Here is a 23,743-nt window from a genome sequence, read left to right as displayed (position 1 = left end):
CAGACTTTACCAACCTTTTCTATTGACAGGAGTGAAAACTTGCCATTTCCACCCGTGACCTGAGACACAATCAACAGTCGCCACACGCCCCTATACACCAAGCCCGACGCAGTGATCCCTGTGCCACCCTTAACATTTACAACAGCGCCCTCGCCATCTCTTAATGACCCACCCAGCGCACCGCCATAATCCAGGCATGAAGCGCTCCCTGTGTGGGTTCACAGCTGAGACAGTAGCCAAATGATCGGCCGCACAATCTCGCACCCAGACCGGCCAACAAGTCCCGTACGGTTCAACGGGCAAGGAGGCAGATTTATGTGCGAGCAGGGGATTGCTTACCCTAATGTATTCTTCCGTAAAAAGATCAGCATAGACCATTGGGAATGTGAGGGGAATAGCAATGAATGTGTGTGTGGACGGAGAGATAGGGAGAGACCCTCACTGCACCACATTAACTTTTAATTATGAGTTTCTGCAAGATGCAATTATTATGTCCAGCCATCTGAGAGAGTGGACTCACACAGGACTTCCACCAGACAGACTATCTGTCTGTGGTTCTGCTCTTGGTAATCTTTTGCTTTCTCCAACATTTCAGACCCCCCTCCCTGTAAGCATATGGTTGCTGGATATCCAACTGTGCACGATGCGCTTCTCAGCCTGTAGGGTAAAAAATTCTGCCAAGTGTCGGAATGACTCCAGGCATTCCCTCGTTGACTCTGACCTCTATCTTGTCTGTCTATCTGTTTCTGTCTGCCTGTCCCTCTATCTCCCATGGGCACCGTACACACCATTTGAATAGAAATCGCTCTCTGTTCCGGGGGTAGAGGGGGGGCAGAGCAGCTCGCAATTCATTTTCAATGGGAGTCACTTGGTTTTACAGAGCAGCTCTGCTCCATGGGGGGGGGAGGACGGCAGAGCAGAGCACAGCCATGGAGCAGAGCTGCTCTGTGAAACCCAGTGACTCCCTTCTTTCTTCTTCTTCTTTCGTGTGTCATCATCAGATGTCCAGCTCAGTAACGTGCAGCCACGCCCTCGTCTCAGGTCCCACATCGAATAGGCCGGCCTCCGAGGGTGGTTTATACAGGGGACAGCGGTCTGCTCCGGCTCCCCACACTCGCACGCTGCCCTGTCCGTCAGGCCCCACAGCGGGGTCCAATGACCGGCGTGGCAGTTCCTCTCCTTCAATGCCACCTCCCGGGTCCTGGATGTAACGGTGGATGCGTGTTGGCCCGGCTGACTCCCACTCCTGCTTCCAGGCTGCTGCCAGCCATGCCTCTGTAGACAGGTCCTCAGGGATGAGGACTTGTTGTACGGGTGGTGGGACTTGAGTATTTAGAGGCAGTTCTGTTGTGGTGGTGTTTGGCAGGATTGTTGTGTATTGGGGCTTTCCTTGCTAAGGCTAGGGTAGCAGCCTCTCATCTGAGAGTCCAGTGACTCTAAGGCTAGGGTAGCAGCCTCTCATCTGAGAGTCCAGTGACTCTAAGGCTAGGGTAGCAGCCTCTCATCTGAGAGTCCAGTGACTCTAAGGCTAGGGTAGCAGCCTCTCATCTGAGAGTCCAGTGACTCCTATTGAAAAAGAATGCGAGCTGGTCAATTAAGTATAATAGGGTTTAACCGGTTACGACAGCTTCTGTAACTCTCCCCTCCCTCACCCTCGCTCTCTGTCCCTCTATCTTCAGATTCCTCTCCAACACCTCCTTCACGGGGGCCACGGGGCCCATCCAGGTGGAGCCCAGTCTCTCTCACATCCAGTCCTCGCAGCTGTTCCACGTGTGGAGCCTGAAGAGAGGTGCCCTGGGCCAGCCGGCCTGGGTGACGGTGGGCCAGTGGACGCGGGGCAGGCTGGAGCTGGAGGAAGGGGTGGTGGTGGGAGCACTGGGCAAAGGGGGCGGCCTGGGACAGGGCCAGGGGGGTGGAGGCCGGGGAGGAGACGGCCAAGGGGAGGGCAGCCCCACAGTTCGCTGGAGGCCGGGTCTGACCGTAGAGGGACACCGGCTGAGGGTGGTGACCCTGGTGGAGCACCCCTTCGTCTTCACGCGCGAGGTGGACGAAGACGGGCTGTGTCCGGCCGGTCAGCTGTGTCTGGACCCCAGAACCAACCGCTCTGATCATTTACAGGGCCTCTTCAACCAGCTGCACAACCCAAATTCCACAGTCACAGACTGGGAGGGAGAAGGTGAGTTGTACATCGACACTGGTGAAAAGTCCATGTAGGATAGCATATGCAGTGGTTCCCATTTGTCGCAGGACACATTGTTATGAGTCCACTTTATTTGTTTTCTACAGATCTACAAGAGCTGACTTGGCCTTCTGCACCTGCACCAGTTAGTTGTGCATCATTTATGGGCCACCAATAGGTGGACAACTTGAATGGCATATATATACACTTAAAGACTTGGTCCTATAGGGACTGACTTGGCCACCTACACTAGGCCTAGCTGTCAGGCTCCTAACTCCAAAATGTACATTTTTCACGAAAATGTTGAAGAAAAACGTTATATATTGTAAATTGGGGGAGAGGTTGTGGAGTTAGCTGTTGATAGGACGTAAATATACTCCTTTCGCAGGCAATCAACACCCTTTACGTTGGTTGAAAGAATATTGAACTAGTATTAACAAAAATGTAAAACCTCAAAAATGAAGTTAGGTGGTTTCTTCCCGACAGCGACGATATAGTAGTTATGCATTTTATATGCATAGATTAGGAATAAAAACATATGTACAGATGTATTGTAATGTACTGATCTATTGGTACACTTTAAGATGCTGTGAACAAGAGGGAAGACAGGGGTGAGTTCTTAGTGTAACCTCGAGTAGGCTATAGGACGTACATCAGCATTCTAGTATAAGCACATTCAGAAGGTGCACTCTGTAAGGAATGGTGCCTTTTATCTAGTTCAAAAGGTCAATCTTTTTCAGGGCCTTTAGCAGGGCCTTGGAGCCATTGTTCAGCTATTTTTGTAGCAGACAGCATAGTGTGCTTAATTGTCTTGTTTTGTGCAAGACAAAACATTTTTTCATACAAAGTGTGATAGGGTATTAAATAATTAAAAACATAAAAATATGAAATAAGGAGATACAAAGTGTGTGCCCAACAGCAACGATACAGTACAGTTTAGAGGATAATTTCTACATGAGCCAGAGCCATTATATAAGTCATAAATAATGGTTGAAATGTCTCCATTTCGCCTAATGTTTCTCATGGACTTCTGTTTTTACTGTATTAACTCACGTGTTAAGTTCTTTGCTTGAAAAAAGTGGAAATTAACTGATTTGAATTGTCTGTCATTAGTCATAATTATGAGACAACGCTTTACTCAGACAGATGCATGCATTTACAGTCATGCACAGTACAATCTTGAGTATTAATTTACTCGATTGGGACCATATAGTGTTTTTGTCTCACTTAAGAGTTCGATTAGCTCTCCTTGCATATATATTTTGCTCACACTATTCCTATTTGACATACAACACTGCCCTATTCCTCAATAGTTTACAGAGTTGCAGCATCACACAACAGGCAGTATGTGCTACAAAGGAAATACTTAAAATGATTCTGATTCTGTTCAATGAAGGCAGCACTGCGTTGGAACAAAATGGAAACATGCCATAACATGCTTTTGTCTGCTTCAAGCTGTGGTCTTGGTCTTTACTGAGCACTCATGTCTGAGCGTTCACTGGTGATCTAAGCCAGTACTAAGCACCCTGCCACACTGGCAGCGCTTAGCTTTAAGCCATGGTAATCATTATGACACTTTCTGTCCACAAGCATGCAGGGACCACCTGGTAAGCTCAGCACATGAGACTGTTTTATTTTTAACTTTTTTTTAAGGAGAAAGGCCAATTGCCTTTTTTAAGCTGTCAGTACAGCGACCAGCCAGCGCAGGGGAATGGCTTATAGACTGACACCACAGTGCGTATTCAGGGCGTAAAGCTGTGACTCCGCCCACCCCCGGGGGAAGTTGTGATTTGCTCTCGTTCACTGCAATGCAATTTCCGGCATTTCCAAAACAATATTGCGCAGAGTAGCGATTATCAAACGTATTTGCAATGCCATACGTTTAAAGATCCGTTGCCCGTGGACAAGGCACGCTACCGCCGCAAGTTAGATATTATCGGCATAGATGTTTGTCCGTATGTGATTAAGGATTGGACAAAGTTGCATTGACAGCCATAGAAAATTCTTACCCTGGGCTAAAACCGGATGTGACATTTGTGGGCGTTCCTGTCTAGCGTGGTGTCAGTTTATTGTTCCTTTTCAGATTTTAAGATAAAAAATAAAAATCTGTGGAAAACTAGATGTTGAGGAACTATGGCATTCACTAGCGTAGCGAATCGGAGGTTAAATAAGATAGAAAAGTGCTGACAGTTCAATGTTTCCTACTCTTTCCCTCTAAGTTCAAGAGGTCTTTTTTTAAAGTTATTCAGCTTGGTATCCAAATTACAGAAATGCATTTCGTCCCACTCTGGGAACTGCGCTCATTAAAATGTAGCAATGCTCCCGTCATGCGGGAATCCATCCAATGCGCTCTTATGATCCACGGTCAACAGCTGCAGAAATGCAGCCGGTGCACTTCTAAAGACGTGCCTATGAATATTCCGTTAAATAAAGGTCACCTCATCATTTTTATTTTCATTTTTTGTGTCTCCCTATAGCCCTGCCTGGTGACATGAGGAAGTGCTGCTACGGCTACTGCATCGACCTGCTGGAGAAGCTGGCCGAAGACATGGGCTTCACCTTCGACCTGTACGTGGTCGGAGACGGGAAGTACGGGGCGACGAGCGGGGCCAACCGCTGGTCGGGGCTGGTGGGAGACCTGCTGAGCGGCATGGCCGACATGGCCGTCACCTCCTTCTCCATCAACTCCGCCCGCAGCAGGGTCATCGACTTCACCTCTCCCTTCTACTCCACCAGCCTGGGCATTCTGGTGAGGACGCTTCATTTGTTATAGTTTTAGTCATTTTTGTCATCTGAATGTTTTAGTGTTAGTCTAGACTAGATATCGTTACGATTTTAGTCGACTAAATCTACAGTCGATTTTGTTGACTAAATGTATTTTGCCATGCCTTGAAAGTTGAGGGCGTCGTGATGGTTGATTTTACACTTGGTTGCATGCTGGAAATAGCCAATCTACAAGCTCACAACGCGTCGCAGGACATTTTTCGTCATAGTCGACGAAATCAACACTGCAGGTGAGGAGCAGTGTGGGGAGGGTGGGGGTTGGAGGAGGGATGCGGGAATTCATGGGTGGGGGGGGGGGGGATCGGCAGGACTCATCATTGGTTTCATCCCGGAGTATTTTATGCCTGCATTTTAATGATGTGAGAGGACAGGCCGCCGTGTCACAGAGAGATCTACTGCCACACTGTGAGTGATAGTCGGTGGCAGGATTAAGTAGGCAGCAGTATTTCTGTGCTTTGTCAATCTCACCCCTCTGTGCTTCTGACACTATTTCAATATGGCCTGACAATATGGTCGAATGCTATTTCACGTCACCCTTTTTTCCCCTCGACCGGCCCATGCCTTCTGCTGGGGAACAGGCGATCGTTAGGAGTCAATAATTAGTTTGCTCAGTTTTTTGAGCTGGCGTTTTAATTACGAGAGTCCAGGCGAGCTGCAGTGGGGGAGTTCATAATGAGTATAAGAGGAAGCTGATGGGGGAATGTGAAACCCACTGCAGTCATTTAACTTCTCCCTCTGTGGGCAACATTTAAAATACTGTATACGATCCGACGAGGGACAAATAGCCTGTGGTATCAGAATGAGATATCCCCTCACAAAAAGTGACAGCTACTTATTAAATGATAGGCTGCACAACATTGAAACAACCTGTGATATTCTGACAATCACTTTAAGAATAGCGTTTATAGATGATTCACTTTCATTAAAGTGATTGTCAGAATTATCAACTGATCAATCAAAATGTTCACTGATCAATCAAAATGATCACAGTAAACTGATCAATCAAAATGTACAGTAGATTAGAAACATTTCAGAAAAACATAATCAATAAAGATTACGGTGCCATTCATCTTTAAGTTGTATTGATACCATATGACAAAACATATGTAGTTTCAACAGAAATAAACGAGTGTATATTCTGACTGTGATGTCCTCTTAGGTGCGTAGTACATACTGTATGTAGTTTCAACAGAAATAAATGTGTATATTCTGACTGTGATGTCCTCTTAGGTGCGTAGTACATATGTAGTTTCAACATAAATAAATGTGTATATTCTGACTGTGATGTCCTCTTAGGTGCGTAGTCGGGACACCGCAGCCCCCATCGGGGCCTTCATGTGGCCTCTACATTGGTCCATGTGGGTGGGCATCTTCGTCACACTGCACCTTACTGCGCTCTTCCTCACCCTGTACGAGTGGAACAGTCCCTTTGGCATGACCCCCCATGGCAGGAACAGGCTGCGTGTCTTCTCCTACTCCTCTGCCCTCAACCTCTGCTATGCCATACTGTTTGGACGCACTGTCGCCACCAAGGTAAGACATGGATGGATATTATGGTACAGTATATGGTATATACGTATAAGCCAGTCCACATGAAACAGGAGATAGATTGCGGAGAGGTCAAGTAGGAATACAGTGATGATGTAGCAAGTTACCTGGGGGGAGAAGGGAGATGGTGCTGTCACACCGAGAGAGGGGAGAGGGCAAGTGCCCCGATATAGACATATAGAGAGAGGGTGATCGAGAGAGATGCACTCAAAGAAGAAGGGGGGGCGTCCCCAGGCCATCAGACTGAAAGAGACAGTAAGAGCTGATGGGAGTAAATGGAGGAATAATTGGATGAGAGGAGGAGAGTGGGGTGGATGGTTGGTAGGACAGTGGACAGCGGACATTTCCGGAAAAGACATGATGGAAAAGGTTGGCATGGAAACGGTGGGCAAGAGGTTAAAGAATAAATGGGCGAGCAGGGATGGAAATTGCTAAAGAGGGTGGGTGACATGGAGGCGGGCATACGACGAACCATGTAAAAGGGGAGAGGGCAAGCGGGTGGGCTGAGGGTGAGGCAGCGAGCAGGGTGAAGGCCGGTGCGTGCTTAAGAGGAAGAAATGAGAAGGTTGGTTATCGCTGTCTTGCGTTGCTCGAGACTGGCTTGTATAAATGAAAGGTGTTATCCGAGGCGCCAAAGACAAATGAGAGTCTAATTCCTATCAGGCTGACCGAGGCGGTGTACACGTACGCGTGCATAAATGAATACATAACGTCGGGGAAGAACAGAACCAATTTAATCTCCAGCGATGGGAACAATTTCTTTGCTTTCATTTTCAATTTGTTTCCAGTTGTATATCTGGTGGCAGTGGATGAGGACGTACACTGGCGTGTGTCAAGCCGTCACGTATGACTGAGTGTGTCGCGGGAGGCTCTGCTCTGCCCGGCGTGATCAATTATAGGACTGAGGGAAAAGAGTAGTGTACGAGTCACTCACTCTCTCAGCTCTCAATGATCAACACTCCCATTATGACATTAACGCATTCTCGCTATTCAAATGTTTCCACGTTCAAATACAATTTTGAATTTACCTTAAATTATTCCCCTCTGTCCTCTCTGTGCCTTCTAAGCAGTACACTCAGCATATAATGCAATAGAATATTTAATAAGAACTCACAATATTATGACTGTGGCTGCCCTAAACAAGACAGTGAGAATAGCACAGCTAATGGCATTGCCTATAGCATTAGAGGATATGTCATACACTTGAAAGTTCATGGGTTCAACCACAGCTGACAACTATCAACACAAATGGCCTATCCTTGAACATGACGATGACCACACACACACACACACACACACACACACACACACACACACACACACACACACACACACACACACACACACACACACACACACACACACACACACACACACACACACACACACACACACACACACACACACACACACACACACACACACTGCATATATGGTCTCTGAATACACTCTGCATAACATCATGATCACCCTAATATTGAAACCTCATCTTAATGATTGAAGGCTTAAATCTTCCTTTAATCCTTTAAATCCTTCTGTGTCTTCCCCTTCCTCTGCATGTCCCTTGCATGACTAAAGTGGATTTGCTGAGTGACTGACGTCTGTTAGAGGTCACAGCTCTCCTCTGGATTCACCTGTTGCGTCAACGTCTCTGGAAGAGCAGATGTTCCTAATGTATACTCTACAGCAGGGGTTCCCAAGCCCCTTTCCATGCCAAGGACCCCCACGTCCCCTCCATTGTTAAATTACCTTAAAAAAACACACCTGTGTGAACTGAGTGGTGCAATTCCCCCCCCCACACCCCACACCCCCCTCTCTCTCTGTCTCTCTCTCTCTCTCTCTCTCTCTCTCTCTCTCATTAGCAGCCACAGCAATACCCCTCTCTCTGTTTCTGGTGCCCCCTACTGGTATAAATACGTAACATACTCGTGCTCACGTGCACACACACACACACACACAGGTAAACAGGTACACACGGACATTGCTGCTTGTAGGAGTGGTTGCACCACTCAAAAACGGAACTAGAAAAAGAACATGGGAAAATAGTCGATCTACAAGCTCACCGCGTGTCACACCGTGATGCGTTATAAGCTTGTAGATTTATCTAGTATTTTTGCTATTTTTGGCACTGCACCCCCTGCCCAGTGTGGTGTGGAACGCGTGTGTCGAATTTGAAGTCGGTGCGGCTAACGGTTCTCGAGTTACGTGGATTACACACAGACATACATACAGAGACTGTATGCATTTATATTGACAGGGTGCATTTATATATATATATATATATATATATTCCTCTCCTTTCAATTTGGCCCCACGTTGGAAAACCTGTTCTAAGGTGTTTGTGCTATGTTTCACTGCCACACTTCTGACTTCTATTTCATCTTCATCGTCTGTCGGTCTCTTGATTTGTGACACATTTCTCTTTCATTCATGTGCGGTTGTCCTTGTATTGTTTTCTCGTCAAAGCTGTCATTTAGTTTCCGCCAGCCTTTTCATTTGATTACTTTGATTGTCAACGTGAAATATTTCTTTGTCTTGTGACATATTTGGAAGAATTGCTTTGTTGTTGGGTTATTTTTGTAAAACTTTCAATATACCAATGTCACGATAACAATCTGTATTTGTTCTTTCATCAAATAACCCCTAAAAGTAAAAGTATTTTCAGCCGTTTGTTCTCCATTTTGCAGACTCCCAAGTGTTGGACGGGGCGTTTCCTGATGAACCTATGGGCTATATTCTGTCTGCTGGTGCTGTCCAGCTATACTGCTAACCTAGCAGCAGTAATGGTGGGGGAGAAGGTCTTTGAAGAGGTATCCGGAATACACGATGACAAGGTTAGCCTCAGTGCAAGGACGTATGCCTGCGGAAAGCATGTATGAAAGCACATGTGCATGTGTACAAGCAAAAGGTCACGCACACACGCACGCACGCAGGTACACTAATAAATATGCATTCATCCACACACAGGTAAGAGCACATACGTAAACACACACACACACACACACACGCACAAAGAAGCATCACACACACACACACACACACACACACACACACAAGCACTACACACAAACACACTCGAGCACAAAGCACACACTGCGATCTATCATCTGACACAAGGACAGGAGGATAATGAGTAAAGAGCAGAATTATTTATGAAGAAGGATTATTGTCTTGCATTTCCTCAAACCCTGGAGGGAGTTCATGGCTGTGGTGAATCCGATATTAGGCTGATCCTAATCTCACAACACTGTCTGTCTCTCTCCCCCCCCCCCCCCCAGCTCCACCACCCTTCCATGGGGTTCCGCTTCGGTACGGTGAAGGAGAGCAGCGCTGAGGACTACATGAAGAAGAGCTTTCCAGAGATGCACGAGTACATGCGCCGCTTCAACCAGCCCGCCACCCCGGTTGGAGTGCATATGTTAAAGTAAGACACATGCACAGTGCACGTTGAGAGACATGACGTTTTTTGACATGGTTGCTCAATTGTATGTGTAAAGCACTGTATGTGTCGAGGGATTTTTTTAGGATCCTGGAGTAACTGATGAGGCAAACGCAGGGTGTGCTTTAACACACACACACACACACACACACACACACACACACAGTAGGAAATACAGAACGCCTTCCCCTGGCTTACACACTTAGGCACACTTCCTTTAAACAAACTGTTAAAATTGCACACATTCAGAGCTAATCCCCTCAAAGCACATCAAACACCACAAAGTGCAGATGCTGAGATAGTTTATCTGCGTGCGTGTGTGTGTGCGTGCGCTGGATGTGCGATAGAGCAGAGAAAAAGCAACGCAAAGATACGCTTGTTGTTGTGAATATAATGCAGAGATGATGATCAGAACATATTGGACGAAGGAAGCGCTCATTTCTATTGCGAGGTGATGCGATGTAGCACAAATTTAAGTCACAGCAGTGCAGGAACAGTGAGGTAATAAAACACTTTGCTGGCAGAACCAACTGACCCCATTATACCGCTCCCTGAAATCTCCCTGAGAGAGAGAGAGAGAGAGAGAGAGAGAGAGAGAGAGAGACCCACACACATGTAGCCCACGAGATGCAGGATGTCGAGGCAGTTATAGCTTATAGATATACTGTAGTACTGTGTATACTCTATGCACTGGGCATCAAATGTGCGCACGCACACATGCACAAACACACACACACACACACACACACACACACACACACACACACACACACACACACACACACACGATAACTTCCGAGTTACTTCTCTCCCTGAAGGAGCCTACATCCTTCTCCCAGCTGGCTGAGCTCCATCTGACAGACACGTCGCTGCTATAAGCAGACAGACAGGTCACTGCTATAGTCAGACAGACAGGTTACTGCTATAGGCAGGCAAACAGACAGGTCACTGCTATAGGCAGACAGACAGGTCACTGCTACAGGCAGGCAGCATGCAGGGAAACAAGAGTTCTGTGCTTTCCTGGCAAAGACATTGTAAAGTCACCGTTTGTTTTTGCAGTGTATGTCCTGAATAGTAAGGAGGTAGTAATAATCTGATCAGCCCAGTCTAGTACCAAATCAGGCTGTATTCCAGTAAGTCCGGCCCGTGAGTCAGTGTCTGATTTGAAGTACTTCTTGTTGTTTTTAAACCGATGACTGGCGTAGCTCCTTCCTCCTCCCTATATTGTTGACATGCTCACAACAGATCTTAGATGATCAGATAAAGGTTTCCTCATTATACCAGAATACATTCTAAATCAGCTTATGGTGCTGCCTACAGTCATTATACCGGTAGTCCTGTTCTCTGGAATTCTAAAGCTTTTAGTTATAGGCTTAAAGTTAACACTTTTCTTTTAGTTTACACTGTATACATAATACGTTCTATTTTATATGCACTTCTCCTATGTTTACTTTTTTCATGATTGTTGCATATTTTCTATTACATTTTGAAGCACATTGTGTCTAAGCCTGTTATATGAAATGTGCTCCATGATGGAGCGTGTGTGTGTGCGTACTGAGAGTGAAAAAGAGTTTGCATGCGCATTCATGCGTGTAGATGTAGAAGTGTGTGCGTGAGTGCGTAAAATTAGGTGCAGAGGTGATTACATTTTATCGAATGGATCCGACGTAGTTTGTAAGTGCATGTGTCTGTGGTTGTGTCAGTGTACACTGAACACTGAGGATTGTGTCTGTATGTGTTTCAGTGTACATTCATCCCAGCCAGGGGTCATCACCATGCTGGCTTGTGGTGGACATTTGTCAAAATTATATTATTTGCCACGGACAAAATGAGCGTACAATAATATTACCAGAAACACAAAGAGATAGCCCTGAATGACCGTAACAGGTGTGTAACTCTGAGAGTGTACACATGGAACCAAATGGACCCACTCTCAGAGTTAAGGGGGTCCTGGCAAATAAAACATGTGAGAACCACTAGTACTAGTTGTACTCATATGCCATAGTAAATACGTGTCACATATATTCAGAAGAAAACCTGAAGACTCAGTATAATGGTGTGTAAAAAAGGGACACATTTGTCCGTGTATGGACATGTTGAGGAGCCCAGCCAGTGCATAGTGCTGTTTGTCACGGTGATACTCCGTGGAGGACATGGTCAGTGCATAGTGCTGTTTGTCACGGTGATACTCCGTGGAGGACATGGTCAGTGCATAGTGCTGTTTGTCACGGTGATACTCCGTGGAGGACATGGTCAGTGCATAGTGCTGTTTGTCACGGTGATACTCCGTGGAGGACATGGTCAGTGCATAGTGCTGTTTGTCACGGTGATACTCCGTGGAGGACATGGTCAGTGCATAGTGCTGTTTGTCACGGTGATACTCCGTGGAGGACATGGTCAGTGCATAGTGCTGTTTGTCACGGTGATACTCCGTGGAGGACATGGTCAGTGCATAGTGCTGTTTGTCACGGTGATACTCCGTGGAGGACATGGTCAGTGCATAGTGCTGTTTGTCACGGTGATACTCCGTGGAGGACATGGTCAGTGCATAGTGCTGTTTGTCACGGTGATACTCCGTGGAGGACATGGTCAGTGCATAGTGCTGTTTGTCACGGTGATACTCCGTGGAGGACATGGTCAGTGCATAGTGCTGTTTGTCACGGTGATACTCCGTGGAGGACATGGTCAGTGCATAGTGCTGTTTGTCACGGTGATACTCCGTGGAGGACATGGTCAGTGCATAGTGCTGTTTGTCACGGTGATACTCCGTGGAGGACATGGTCAGTGCATAGTGCTGTTTGTCACGGTGATACTCCGTGGAGGACATGGTCAGTGCATAGTGCTGTTTGTCACGGTGATACTCCGTGGAGGACATGGTCAGTGCATAGTGCTGTTTGTCACGGTGATACTCCGTGGAGGACATGGTCAGTGCATAGTGCTGTTTGTCACGGTGATACTCCGTGGAGGACATGGTCAGTGCATAGTGCTGTTTGTCACGGTGATACTCCGTGGAGGACATGGTCAGTGCATAGTGCTGTTTGTCACGGTGATACTCCGTGGAGGACATGGTCAGTGCATAGTGCTGTTTGTCACGGTGATACTCCGTGGAGGACATGGTCAGTGCATAGTGCTGTTTGTCACGGTGATACTCCGTGGAGGACATGGTCAGTGCATAGTGCTGTTTGTCACGGTGATACTCCGTGGAGGACATGGTCAGTGCATAGTGCTGTTTGTCACGGTGATACTCCGTGGAGGACATGGTCAGTGCATAGTGCTGTTTGTCACGGTGATACTCCGTGGAGGACATGGTCAGTGCATAGTGCTGTTTGTCACGGTGATACTCCGTGGAGGACATGGTCAGTGCATAGTGCTGTTTGTCACGGTGATACTCCGTGGAGGACATGGTCAGTGCATAGTGCTGTTTGTCACGGTGATACTCCGTGGAGGACATGGTCAGTGCATAGTGCTGTTTGTCACGGTGATACTCCGTGGAGGACATGGTCAGTGCATAGTGCTGTTTGTCACGGTGATACTCCGTGGAGGACATGGTCAGTGCATAGTGCTGTTTGTCACGGTGATACTCCGTGGAGGACATGGTCAGTGCATAGTGCTGTTTGTCAGGGTGATACTCCGTGGAGGACATGGTCAGCAGTGTCTGAAGCTTCCGGCGAATAGTGTATAATTGGGGGTTCTTGGGGTCAATCAGATCAATATATAGCGGTTGTGCCGAGGACTTTCCGGAGGTCTTATCAGTCCACAACAGAGACTGTTGGTAATGATGCATGTGTTCACGCAGCGTATTAGCATGCAGCTAATCTCAGGCAAATGGTAGAGTGACAGCTATAGTGTGACACCTCGTCCACAACGCTCAGGGAGCCCTGGGAGAGAGTTTGATGAGGTGAATCCAATATGTTGAAGAAATTGGAATTGTCCAAACAAAAAAGCAAAGAAATGCATGTGTTTTTGCACAAAAGACACCCGATACTCATTCAACAGACAGTATAGGACTATTAAATGCTTTGGACTATAAAATGCTTTGCCTCAGCCTCACTCTTATGTGGTGTGTGTGTGTGTGTGTGTGTGTGTGTGTGTGTGTGTGTGTGTGTGTGTGTGTGTGTGTGTGTGTGTGTGTGTGTGTGTGTGTGTGTGTGTGTGTGTTGTGCTGAAGGACAGATCCTCCTCTCCTGGATGCCTTCATCATGGATAAAGCCCTGCTGGACTTTGAGGTGTCCATTGATGCCGACTGTAAACTGCTCACAGTGGGCAAACCATTCGCCATAGAGGGTATGTAAGCGCGCGCACACACACACACACACACACACACACACACACACACACACACACGAACACACACACAGTACACAGACTACACACAGCACACCCACCTGCAGGCACACAATTCACAAATGCAATTTACAACAATTTAGGCATTTAGCAGATGAGATATTTACATGTGCAATATCGGCATAAATGGCATGAAGCCCAGTCAGCCAATGACAGGGTAAATTGTCAAGTAGCATACACACCAGTCAGCCAATGACAGGGTAAATTGTCAAGTAGCATACACAGAGTGCAAAGAAAACAATCAAGTGCTACAAAGTACCTAGAGTACAGGAATAGGATACCAGGTAAACATCAAACCTAGAGTCCGTCTAAGCATATAACATACAGTACATAACGTACTTAGTTACCAACATACGTCTGCAACGTACTGCGTAGCATCTATCAAAAATATAGGCAACAAGAAGTGATAGAAGGAGTGAGGAGTGCTGAGGTGTGCGTTTCCCAAGACTGGTGGAAGTCGTATAGCAATCTACTGCCAATGGCTCTGTGGCTCTGTCTGTCGTTGGATTGGCTCCGATCTTTGATAAGCTCGCAGGCTTGGCTGACACAACGTCCTTCGTATATGTCCTCGATGGAGGGAACAACCAAAATGACCCTTGCCATTACTTTGCAGTTGGGGTCAGTACACTTCCCATAGCAGACAGTCTTGCAAATTGGAATGCAGACGGCATACTGTATAGGAAGCCAAAGGAAGGGAACGCAGCAGGAATAGACATATATGGAACTTTTGGGTGGTTGAAGGTGCATCGTGGCATTCTTTATCAGTTGTAGGTGTTTGAGTCAACACGCAGGCACACTATTGAAATGGAAATACCCCTGACCGTGGGAGCTAAAGGCAAACAGAGCACACACACACACACACACACACACACCTGTTGACAGTCCTTGAAGTACTTTCCGGTGCTGGGAATTGTGACTGAACTACTGAGCGATGGGACAGAATCAATGCAGTGTGTTATTCCCCGGGGTTGGCCAAGCGTGTGTGAAGCAGGCCAGTGGACTTCATAAGGGGAGTGTCCTTGTGTTTGAACCCGACGGTGGGTCCAGAACAGGAACAGAGAGGAGACATGAGAGGAGGAGTGAAGTGGCAGAGACACATTGGTACAGGTATAGAGATAGGGAGGAGCACGTACTGTACTGACTACAGAGTGTATGACTGTTCAGCATGTTAGGAGTTGTGCTGCCAGCGACCTCAAGTGTGTCAAACTATAGCATGCATGTCAGCATGCTGTGGTGTTTGCGTAAACCTTCCTGGGACCCCAAGTTGGAGAATGAAAGCAGAGTTGCAGCTTTCTTTATAATTAATTATAAACATATGGGAGTAATACAACCATGGGTGAAGTCTGGTGAAATACCCATAGATTTTAATGGAATGAAAACTCTTCTGGGACCAACAGGAGGGGAAAGAGCGCTGTGCGCTTGTGGATCTGCCATTTTCACTAGTTTGGGTCCTGCAGGCAAACGTCTCTCTTTTGGGTCTCGACCTGAAAAGTTTGGGAAGGACTGCTCTAGGCCATACATGGGAACTGCAGCGTTTTCATTGCTTCCACACTGGCTTAATTTGCAGCGGTGGATGCCTGCCTCCTGGTTCTGACTGAGGGGCAGAGGTCATTCCACAGCTTGGGACCCAGGAGGGACAGTCGCTTGGAGTGTTGTCATAGCTGGTGTGCAGGAAGGGTGTAGGGGTGGAGCATGTCCTGGAGGTAAATTTGGTCTTGATTGACTTGTAGGTCATCGTTTATTTTATTGGATATGGGCAGCAATGGCAACGGCTTCTTTATCCTATCCTCTCTCTGGCTTCTCCCTTCCTCTCTATCTCTCCATCTTATCTCTCTCTCTCACTGTCCCTTACACACACACAAGAGAAGACACACACACGCGCGCGCGCATGCAGAGTGATCAAATGGATAGTGCTGTGATTGACAGTGATCTCTGAGAGAAGCAGAGTGCTGCAGGGTTAACAAACAGCCCACAGCCATTTATTATTAAGCATCGGTCAAAATCTGTGTGTGCGTGTGTGAGAACGTTATGCTTGTACAGTAGAACTATCTATCTGGATGCAAAACAATGAGAGAGAGAGAGAGAGAGAGAGAGAGAGAGAGAGAGAGAGAGAGAGAGAGAGAGAGAGTGAGAGTGTGTGCGTGCGTGCGTACGTGCACACAGTATATACATATTCTGCCAAGGTAATGTCTGCTTCAGAAGAACTGTGTGGGTACATGCAGCATTGCAGATGTATACTTTCCCTTTGGTTTTTTTGCTGTTGGAGCTGCTGTGTGTGCTGAGCAAAGGATTGCATGCAAAATATACGTGTTTCTGTCTATTTGAATATTATGCGCATATGATTTTCTATGTGCATGTGTGAACTATCCAGTTAACTATGATATAGTGGATAGTTCAAACATGCACATAGAAAATCACACACACACTCATTTTATTATCGCACATTTGCATATTATTCACTTAAGAGCGAATGTGCAATAATAAATGAGTGTGTGCGTGCATGCATGTGAATGGGCACGTGTGTGGGTGGACTCATGCATTTTGAGCTTGTGTCGGTGCAAATATTCATACTGGTGTGCTTCCATAACGCACGTCTGCTTTTCTCATTTTGGAGACAGACAGCTGAACTAATAAGTACGAGCAAGGCTGCCACTTGGGACCTGGTGCTGTCCCCCATAGTATACATCCCCAAACTCTTGTCAGTCACTGACAGACGCCATGCCCATGTTAAATCACCCCCTCTCCACTACCATGTGGTTGCTCTCTCCGTGTCCGTCGCTGTGGGATGCGCTGACCTCATCTGCCTCCGCAGTGCAATCGTGTGATCTCTGCCGTGGCCAGGCTCAGCCGATTAGCACCAATGACATATAAGCAAGCCTGAGTTGGTATGCAGAGCAGGTTGCAAAGTGATGGCTGGAACTTTAATTTGATGACTCCCACGCGAAAAAGGTCATTAATGAATCCGTGTTTCTTTTGATCCGATACGCGGGGGTAGAAATAAGGAACACGGACACAGATAGACATGCAGAGCAGATGGAGAAAGGAGAGACAGACAAACGGGGCAGACGAAAGTGAGGCAGAGCGAGGGAAAGAAAAGACGGGAGAGAGACGGAGCAGAAAGAAAGTTGTAAATAAATGACAGAGAAAGCAACAACTGAGGTAGGCGAGGCAGCGACAGTGAGTAGAAGGAGGAGATAGAGGACTTTCATTTGGCCACACTGCCTGTCTGTGCTTTTCTGCACAGCAAGTGATAAAAGACCCCAGCCAACAGAGTCCACCTAATCAAGACAAAGCCCTCAACCCCAACCAGCCAGGGAGAGAGACAGAGTAGGCTGAGACACTGATGAAAAGGAAAGAGGAAAGGGGGCTGTTGTTCGGCTTTCCGAGAGAGGGAGAGGACATATTGGAGAGTGGCCTGTTTGGTGTTTGGAGACAGGAGATAGGAGAGAGGAGGGAAGTGGGAGTTCATAGTTGCTGCGGGCAGCCAGGGAGCCATCTGGAATTAACTGTCTACAGAGAGACAGAGAGATAGAGAGAGAGAGGGGGGGGGAGGGGGGAGAGGGGGAGAGAGAGAGAGAGAGAGAGAGAGAGAGGGGGGGGGGGAAGGGGGGAGAGAGAGAGAGAGAGGGAGAGAGAGAGAGAGGGGGAGAGGGAGAGAGGGGGGAGAGAGAGAGAGAGAGAGAGAGAGAGAGAGAGAGAGAGAGAGGGAGAGAGGGGGGGAGAGAGAGAGAGGGGGAGAGGGAGAGAGGGGGGAGAGAGAGAGAGAGAGAGAGAGAGAGAGAGAGAGAGAGAGAGAGAGAGAGAGAGAGAGAGAGAGAGATGTAGGAGTGTGTGCTGTTGTTGTGGTGTGTATTTCCCACAAGTGCTGTGGAGATGTTTACGACAGCCTGGACACACCCCATTAATAACTTGGCCACTGAACATCCAGACGCTTGTCTGTGGGTGGATGAGTGGATGTGGCCATGGAAGAACAGAGTCTGCTGTGTGTGTGTGAGTGTACTGGGAGAGTATTATAAGTTGAATGATTACGTGGGTGGCTTATAAGCGTGCGTGCGTGCATGCGTGCACTCTGTCTGATTATGTCTATATCAGGGCTGTCAAAATATTTCATTTTTAATCAGATTAATCACAGCTAACATGTGATTAATCATGATTAATTCCTAAATATGCCCCAAATATGCCCCTTTCTCTGTACAGTATATTGTTGTGGAAACGGAAAGATAAATTACGGCAGATATATGCATTTAACAATGTTTATTATGACAAATATAAAAACCAAGTGTGCACCCTTGGTTGTGCTACTGAAACGGTGAAGGAAAGGCATAATAGGATTCATTAACTACTTACAGCACTGAGGTCGGAAGAGAGCGGGGAATGGTGTGTGTGTGTGTGTGTGTGTGTGTGTGTGTGTGTGTGTGTGTGTGTGTGTGTGTGTGTGTGTGTGTGTGTGTGTGTGTGTGTGTTGCACATAACGTGATGATAAAGCGATGCAGCCATGTTTCCCTTGTCTCTTCCCCCCCCGCCCAAACACACCTGTGCAACTTTGAAAGAAACCAATACCACAGATAAAGGGGATCTCTGTGTGACTTTTTGAGGTACGATCTATATGACAGGGCGGATCTATACGATCTATATGACAGGGCGGAGAACGATCCGACAGCTAGCTAACATTTTACAATGTGATGTGTGCCTGAATTTGTGTGTACATCTGTTAAGGCGTGCGTGGGTGGGTTTAGGTTTAGGTTTATTTATTTAGCACATAGTACAAAAGATAGACAATAGAGGGTATGCGCGTGACATCATCATTAAACCCGGAAGTTATGCAGGAATGCCTACTGAGTGGCAAAAAACTACCTTCTGGCCTTGACAGCCCATACATCCAAACAGTTCATTAAAAGTTCATTAAGAACAACACAAACGTCTACAAGTTGGCAAAGGGAGCAGCTGTGCAATAAAGAAGGGACTGCACAAAAAAGTGAAATAAACAATACAGCAACAAACATACAAAAGAAAATATATCACATCAAAGTAAATCATGTAATCTACAGAGAGGAAGAAATAAGATATTTCTTTAGATGTTTCTTAAATATTGGCAAGGATAATGAGGATTTAAGTGAAGCATGTAGGGAATTCCATAGATGAAGGCCTATAGATTTGATGAAAGATTGATGTTTGGAAGTGCGACAATAGGGTAATTCAAAATCATCTCTTTGCCTTGTGGGGTAGGAGTGAATGTCAGAAGTAACACGGAAAACATTGTGAAAAGAAGAGGGGATGTCTTGTTTGCATGTTTAAGGGGTGATGGCTGTGGGAGTAGAATCTGTGTGGTGGTAGTATTTGTGTGGGGATGTCTGGGCATAAGAAAATAAGAAAGTATCCCCACTTGTGTTCCACCATTTGACGGAGCGCTTCCAAAGATAGACAGAGATACGTATAGGCGCCTGCCAAGAGAAGAGGGGTTAGCTAGGAGGAGGGCTACCCAGAAATGGGAAGCCATGGGATTGTGAAAGTGGGCCGAGATATGAAAGGAAGGATGAAGTGAACAACAAGTGAAGTGATGATGGAAATGGGAATTGAGCAAAGCTAACAAACAAAGTAAATGAAGCACGAGCATCCACAGTTTAAAAAGCCAAGCGCAGGGCAGACGCACACAACACAAAAGAATAGAGTCCACACTGGATCCAACTCCAAAAGTATTGTTATAGTTTTGGAGCTTGATCCAGTGTGTGGACTGACTGGACTCTAGTGTTTTGTGAAGTGAGCAAAGCTAAACATGGGCTCCAGGAAATGTTGAAATTAGTTCTGAGTTCTGACACAATAGGAGGAGAGGAGGAGAGGGCGCAGGTGAAGAAGGGAAGGAGTGATTGGTTGGACAGTGTTTTGTCATGTAGGTAGCAGAGATGTGACAAGATCCTTCTTGAACCTAAGCCGCTGTCTCTAGCCCCATCATACCTAACTCACTTTGACAGACCACTGTGCCACACACACACACACACACACGGGCACAACATACACACAAAATTGGCAGACAGGTCTGATGTTCCCTCACAATTACTTAGAAACAGAAAGCCGCCAACACACGCACGCACGTACGTAGGTGGAGCAGATTCCGTTCCACCTGCCCGCAAACCCACAGGCATATGTGTGAACATGCATGCACATCCAGGTCAGCTGACACATCTGGCACTGGCACACACATGCACACACAGCCGACAGGTCTGGCACAAAATGCAGTACATAAACAGAAGGCTTTGACAGGTCTGCCTCTTTGACTGCAATACAAATTACATGAAACGAATAAGAGCAGAAGGTCGTGTACAGAAACTAAACCATTTGGCGGGATGAGTTTCTTTCATCATGCACCTGCTGCATCATTATGCACTGCAGAGCAAAGCAGCAGAAATAAATGAGTCTGGTCGTGTAATTATCCACCTTGTACTGTTATGCTCTGATTAAAGCATGTAGATATCATTTTAAATCCATCAGTGGGATTCACTGCTGCTATAAGGTACCCCCACACGCTCACTATCTCTGATACTCAAGTTGAACACGTACTGTACAAATAAGTCATTTCCATTTAGTACAATGCTTGGTTACTCCCCAGGCGAGATGTAATGAACTCAAAACAGTGATGTGGATTATACGGACTGTAACTCGCAGACATCATCGCACATGCTGGCATCCAGACTCCAGAGTGTTCAGTATTTATTATACTGCACCGTTTGCTTTTCTACAACTGCTGCAGCCACGTTTGTGCCAATTTCACCCTGGCTAAGTTCAAGTTGTGGGGGTCGGCAGGCGGACACATATGTCCATATATGGATTTAACATTTGCAATGCAACGTATTGTCAACTAAATAACCCAGCAACGGCAGGCAGGCTTATAGCAACACGTTCTCACTCCCTTATAGCGCAAATCAGTGAGAAGATATGAGGGAGAGGAGAGAGAGAAAGAGAAACAGAGAGAGCCTATTATTTCACCCAAAGCATACACATCTGGCGAGCTGCCAGAGCTGTGGCTCACAATGATCATCATTCCAATACCAAAGTCAGGCGATCTCACCAAGATGGACAAATACCACAGGGCATCAGCCTCAGCTCACAAGCCAAGGTTCAGTATAGCCAGACTCATAACGTGGTTATGAGTCTTTAAGGTCTGGCGGTTCAGACCTACAATGGTGACACTAAAGAGTTTGAGTCGCCTCACAGGCGTCCCCTGCAGGACACCCTTTGATATGACCAGGGAGTTGGAAATAGTGAGATCCTACAGTACATGAGGCAGGACTTACCTTAGAAGAAGAGAAGCTTGGTCTTGTTTGGGTTGTCTGGGTTCAGCTTCTAGGTGGTGATAATCCATCCACTATGAGATGTCGGCCAGACATACATTCACTGTTCCACCTGAGTGGCAGAAGGAAGGAGGGACAGTTGTTGGGACAGTTCTGCAATAATTCTGTGTGTTCAGGAGACTGTATGCATTGGCTTCCCTGACTGGCCAACCGTTTGTTACGTTTGTGTCACTAAGCCAGTATGTGTCGCATATCAGTATAAATGGCACGACTGGCATCGTTCCCCATATGCATGTGCTGACCTATAATATAATGAAATAGCACTTGCCGTGAAGCACTTGCCCTAGCCTTGGCGGCATTGCAGGCTCATGCAAAGGTTATTTGTAAACCCCTGAATAATTTTCAATAAAGTATATATAAAAAGCAAAGGCTATACAATGTGATTTGGAGAGTATGTTACATGCAGACAGGTGCCAAATCAATTTGTAGACCTGGCATCCTATAGTGGAGTGGAGAGGCCAAACAGTTTTGGCTCAGGTCACTGCTGTAAAAAACGTAATCATCCATGGCACTCCTGAAGGATACATTTAGTTTTTAGAACCGTATGTTATATTACGCTACGAAAATATGTTAATCTAAGATCCAGTATATCACAAGGAAAACTTGAGAATATCAATTTCCAATAGGACAGATTGAAAATAATGAAAGTTTTTACTTGAACCCTATCAGCATCCCTATTCTGGGGGGGAACATTCGGCAGAAATAGCCGATCTGCAAGCTCACACTGAGCTTGTAGATCTGTTATTTTTGGTGAAGAGACTTGGTGATGACTATCAAATATTATCAAAGTACACCCTAGGGAGCCACGTACGGCACCCCTTTGAGAAAGCCTGCTATAGTGTGTAGTTTCAATGTAGAGATTCTTATATATAGACCCTAGATTACTATTTCTATACATTTTACCTCATGTTTACTGTAAGTCGCTCTGGATCAAGAGCATCTTCTAAATGATTACATTGCAAATTGTTATTGTGGTAAAGACAGATACTACCTTTATATTTCTATATGCTAGCTATGTGTGTTTTCAAGTTTGTATTTCTGTTTGTTTTCACATCCTGACCAAGTTTGCATTTTTAATACACATTTTCATATCATTTCAGGTCACAAAGGATATACAGACAATATAGCTTGTTTGAAACATCCAGATATATTGATATTGAATATGATTCATGATTCAATGATATTGAAGCTCAATGCTAAACACATACTTACTTCCTGGTCTGATCCTCCTAAAAGAGTCACACTTGACTCCAGGGCTCCTTTTATAGAGGGTATGCGCATGCTTAAAGTCAATGGCCCATCGAGTGGCAAAGCAACATGCAAAGTGAGTTTAACATTGTTTAATGTCGTTTAATGCAATCAGATAGGACTTTATGTTTGGATGTAGGGGCTGTCAAGGCCAGAAAGTAGTTTTTTGCCACTCAGTAGTGGTTCCTGCATAACTTCCTGGTTTGGTGATGATGTCACGGGCATACCCTCTATAGGGAGGGGAAAGTAATTGGAACATACCATTTGAAAGGGGAGTTTGCATTTTACTTGAAACCCTATATTGTTCATACAAAGAGTGGTGTTGCTAAAACCATGTACAATACTTACCTTGTGTAAGGTGATATTTGACTAGATGGTTTTGTTATGTCATAATTTAAAGGTGATGTCATGTAGTGATGCTTTGCTAAGGGTAGTTGGTTTGTCCCAACAAAGGAAAGGCCCAGATGGGAGGCATTTCATTCATTCCAGCCGTATAATGCAACTATTTGGATGCCAACTCATAAAACCCCACAAAGACGAAGATGTTTCAGGTAGTAGAGAGGAAAGAGCTAGGGGCACAATGCTGCGGATAGCTTTGACATTTCCTTGCAATAAGAAAAATAAATCTGCATATTTGCAATACTCTGTCTATTCGGTACACCTAGCCCTTATCCAATTAAACTATTTTACAGTTAAATATAAGTTAAGGATGTAATAATAATATACATACTTCTTCTAATCTGTACATAGGCCTACATACATACATGGCATTTTGCCCTTCACTGGTAACCTTATTTTGGATTTGTTTTAAATATATGAAGGTTTTGTGGGCTGGGCTTTTTACTAAAAAGCCCC

At 46.0% G+C, this 23,743-nt stretch overlaps 1 protein-coding gene across 1 annotated transcript in view; it reads left to right on the top strand.

Annotated features, from left to right (window-relative positions):
- The window catches only part of grin3ba (glutamate receptor, ionotropic, N-methyl-D-aspartate 3Ba), a 103,713-nt gene that overhangs the window by 65,482 nt on the left and 14,488 nt on the right, over positions 1–23,743 (top strand). The window contains exons 3-8 of the mRNA XM_080783615.1: positions 1,680–2,176; positions 4,657–4,928; positions 6,260–6,496; positions 9,199–9,345; positions 9,790–9,935; positions 14,119–14,234. Coding sequence (XP_080639741.1) covers positions 1,680–2,176; positions 4,657–4,928; positions 6,260–6,496; positions 9,199–9,345; positions 9,790–9,935; positions 14,119–14,234 — 1,415 coding nt within the window. The remainder of the gene's footprint in view (positions 1–1,679; positions 2,177–4,656; positions 4,929–6,259; positions 6,497–9,198; positions 9,346–9,789; positions 9,936–14,118; positions 14,235–23,743) is intronic.

This window comes from Protomyctophum bolini (genome assembly GCF_963924005.1).
Source record: "Protomyctophum bolini genome assembly, chromosome: 15".
Lineage (NCBI taxonomy): Eukaryota > Metazoa > Chordata > Actinopteri > Myctophiformes > Myctophidae > Protomyctophum > Protomyctophum bolini.
Note: the sequence above shows the minus strand (reverse complement) of the source record. Positions and strands in the feature narration are given on the sequence as shown.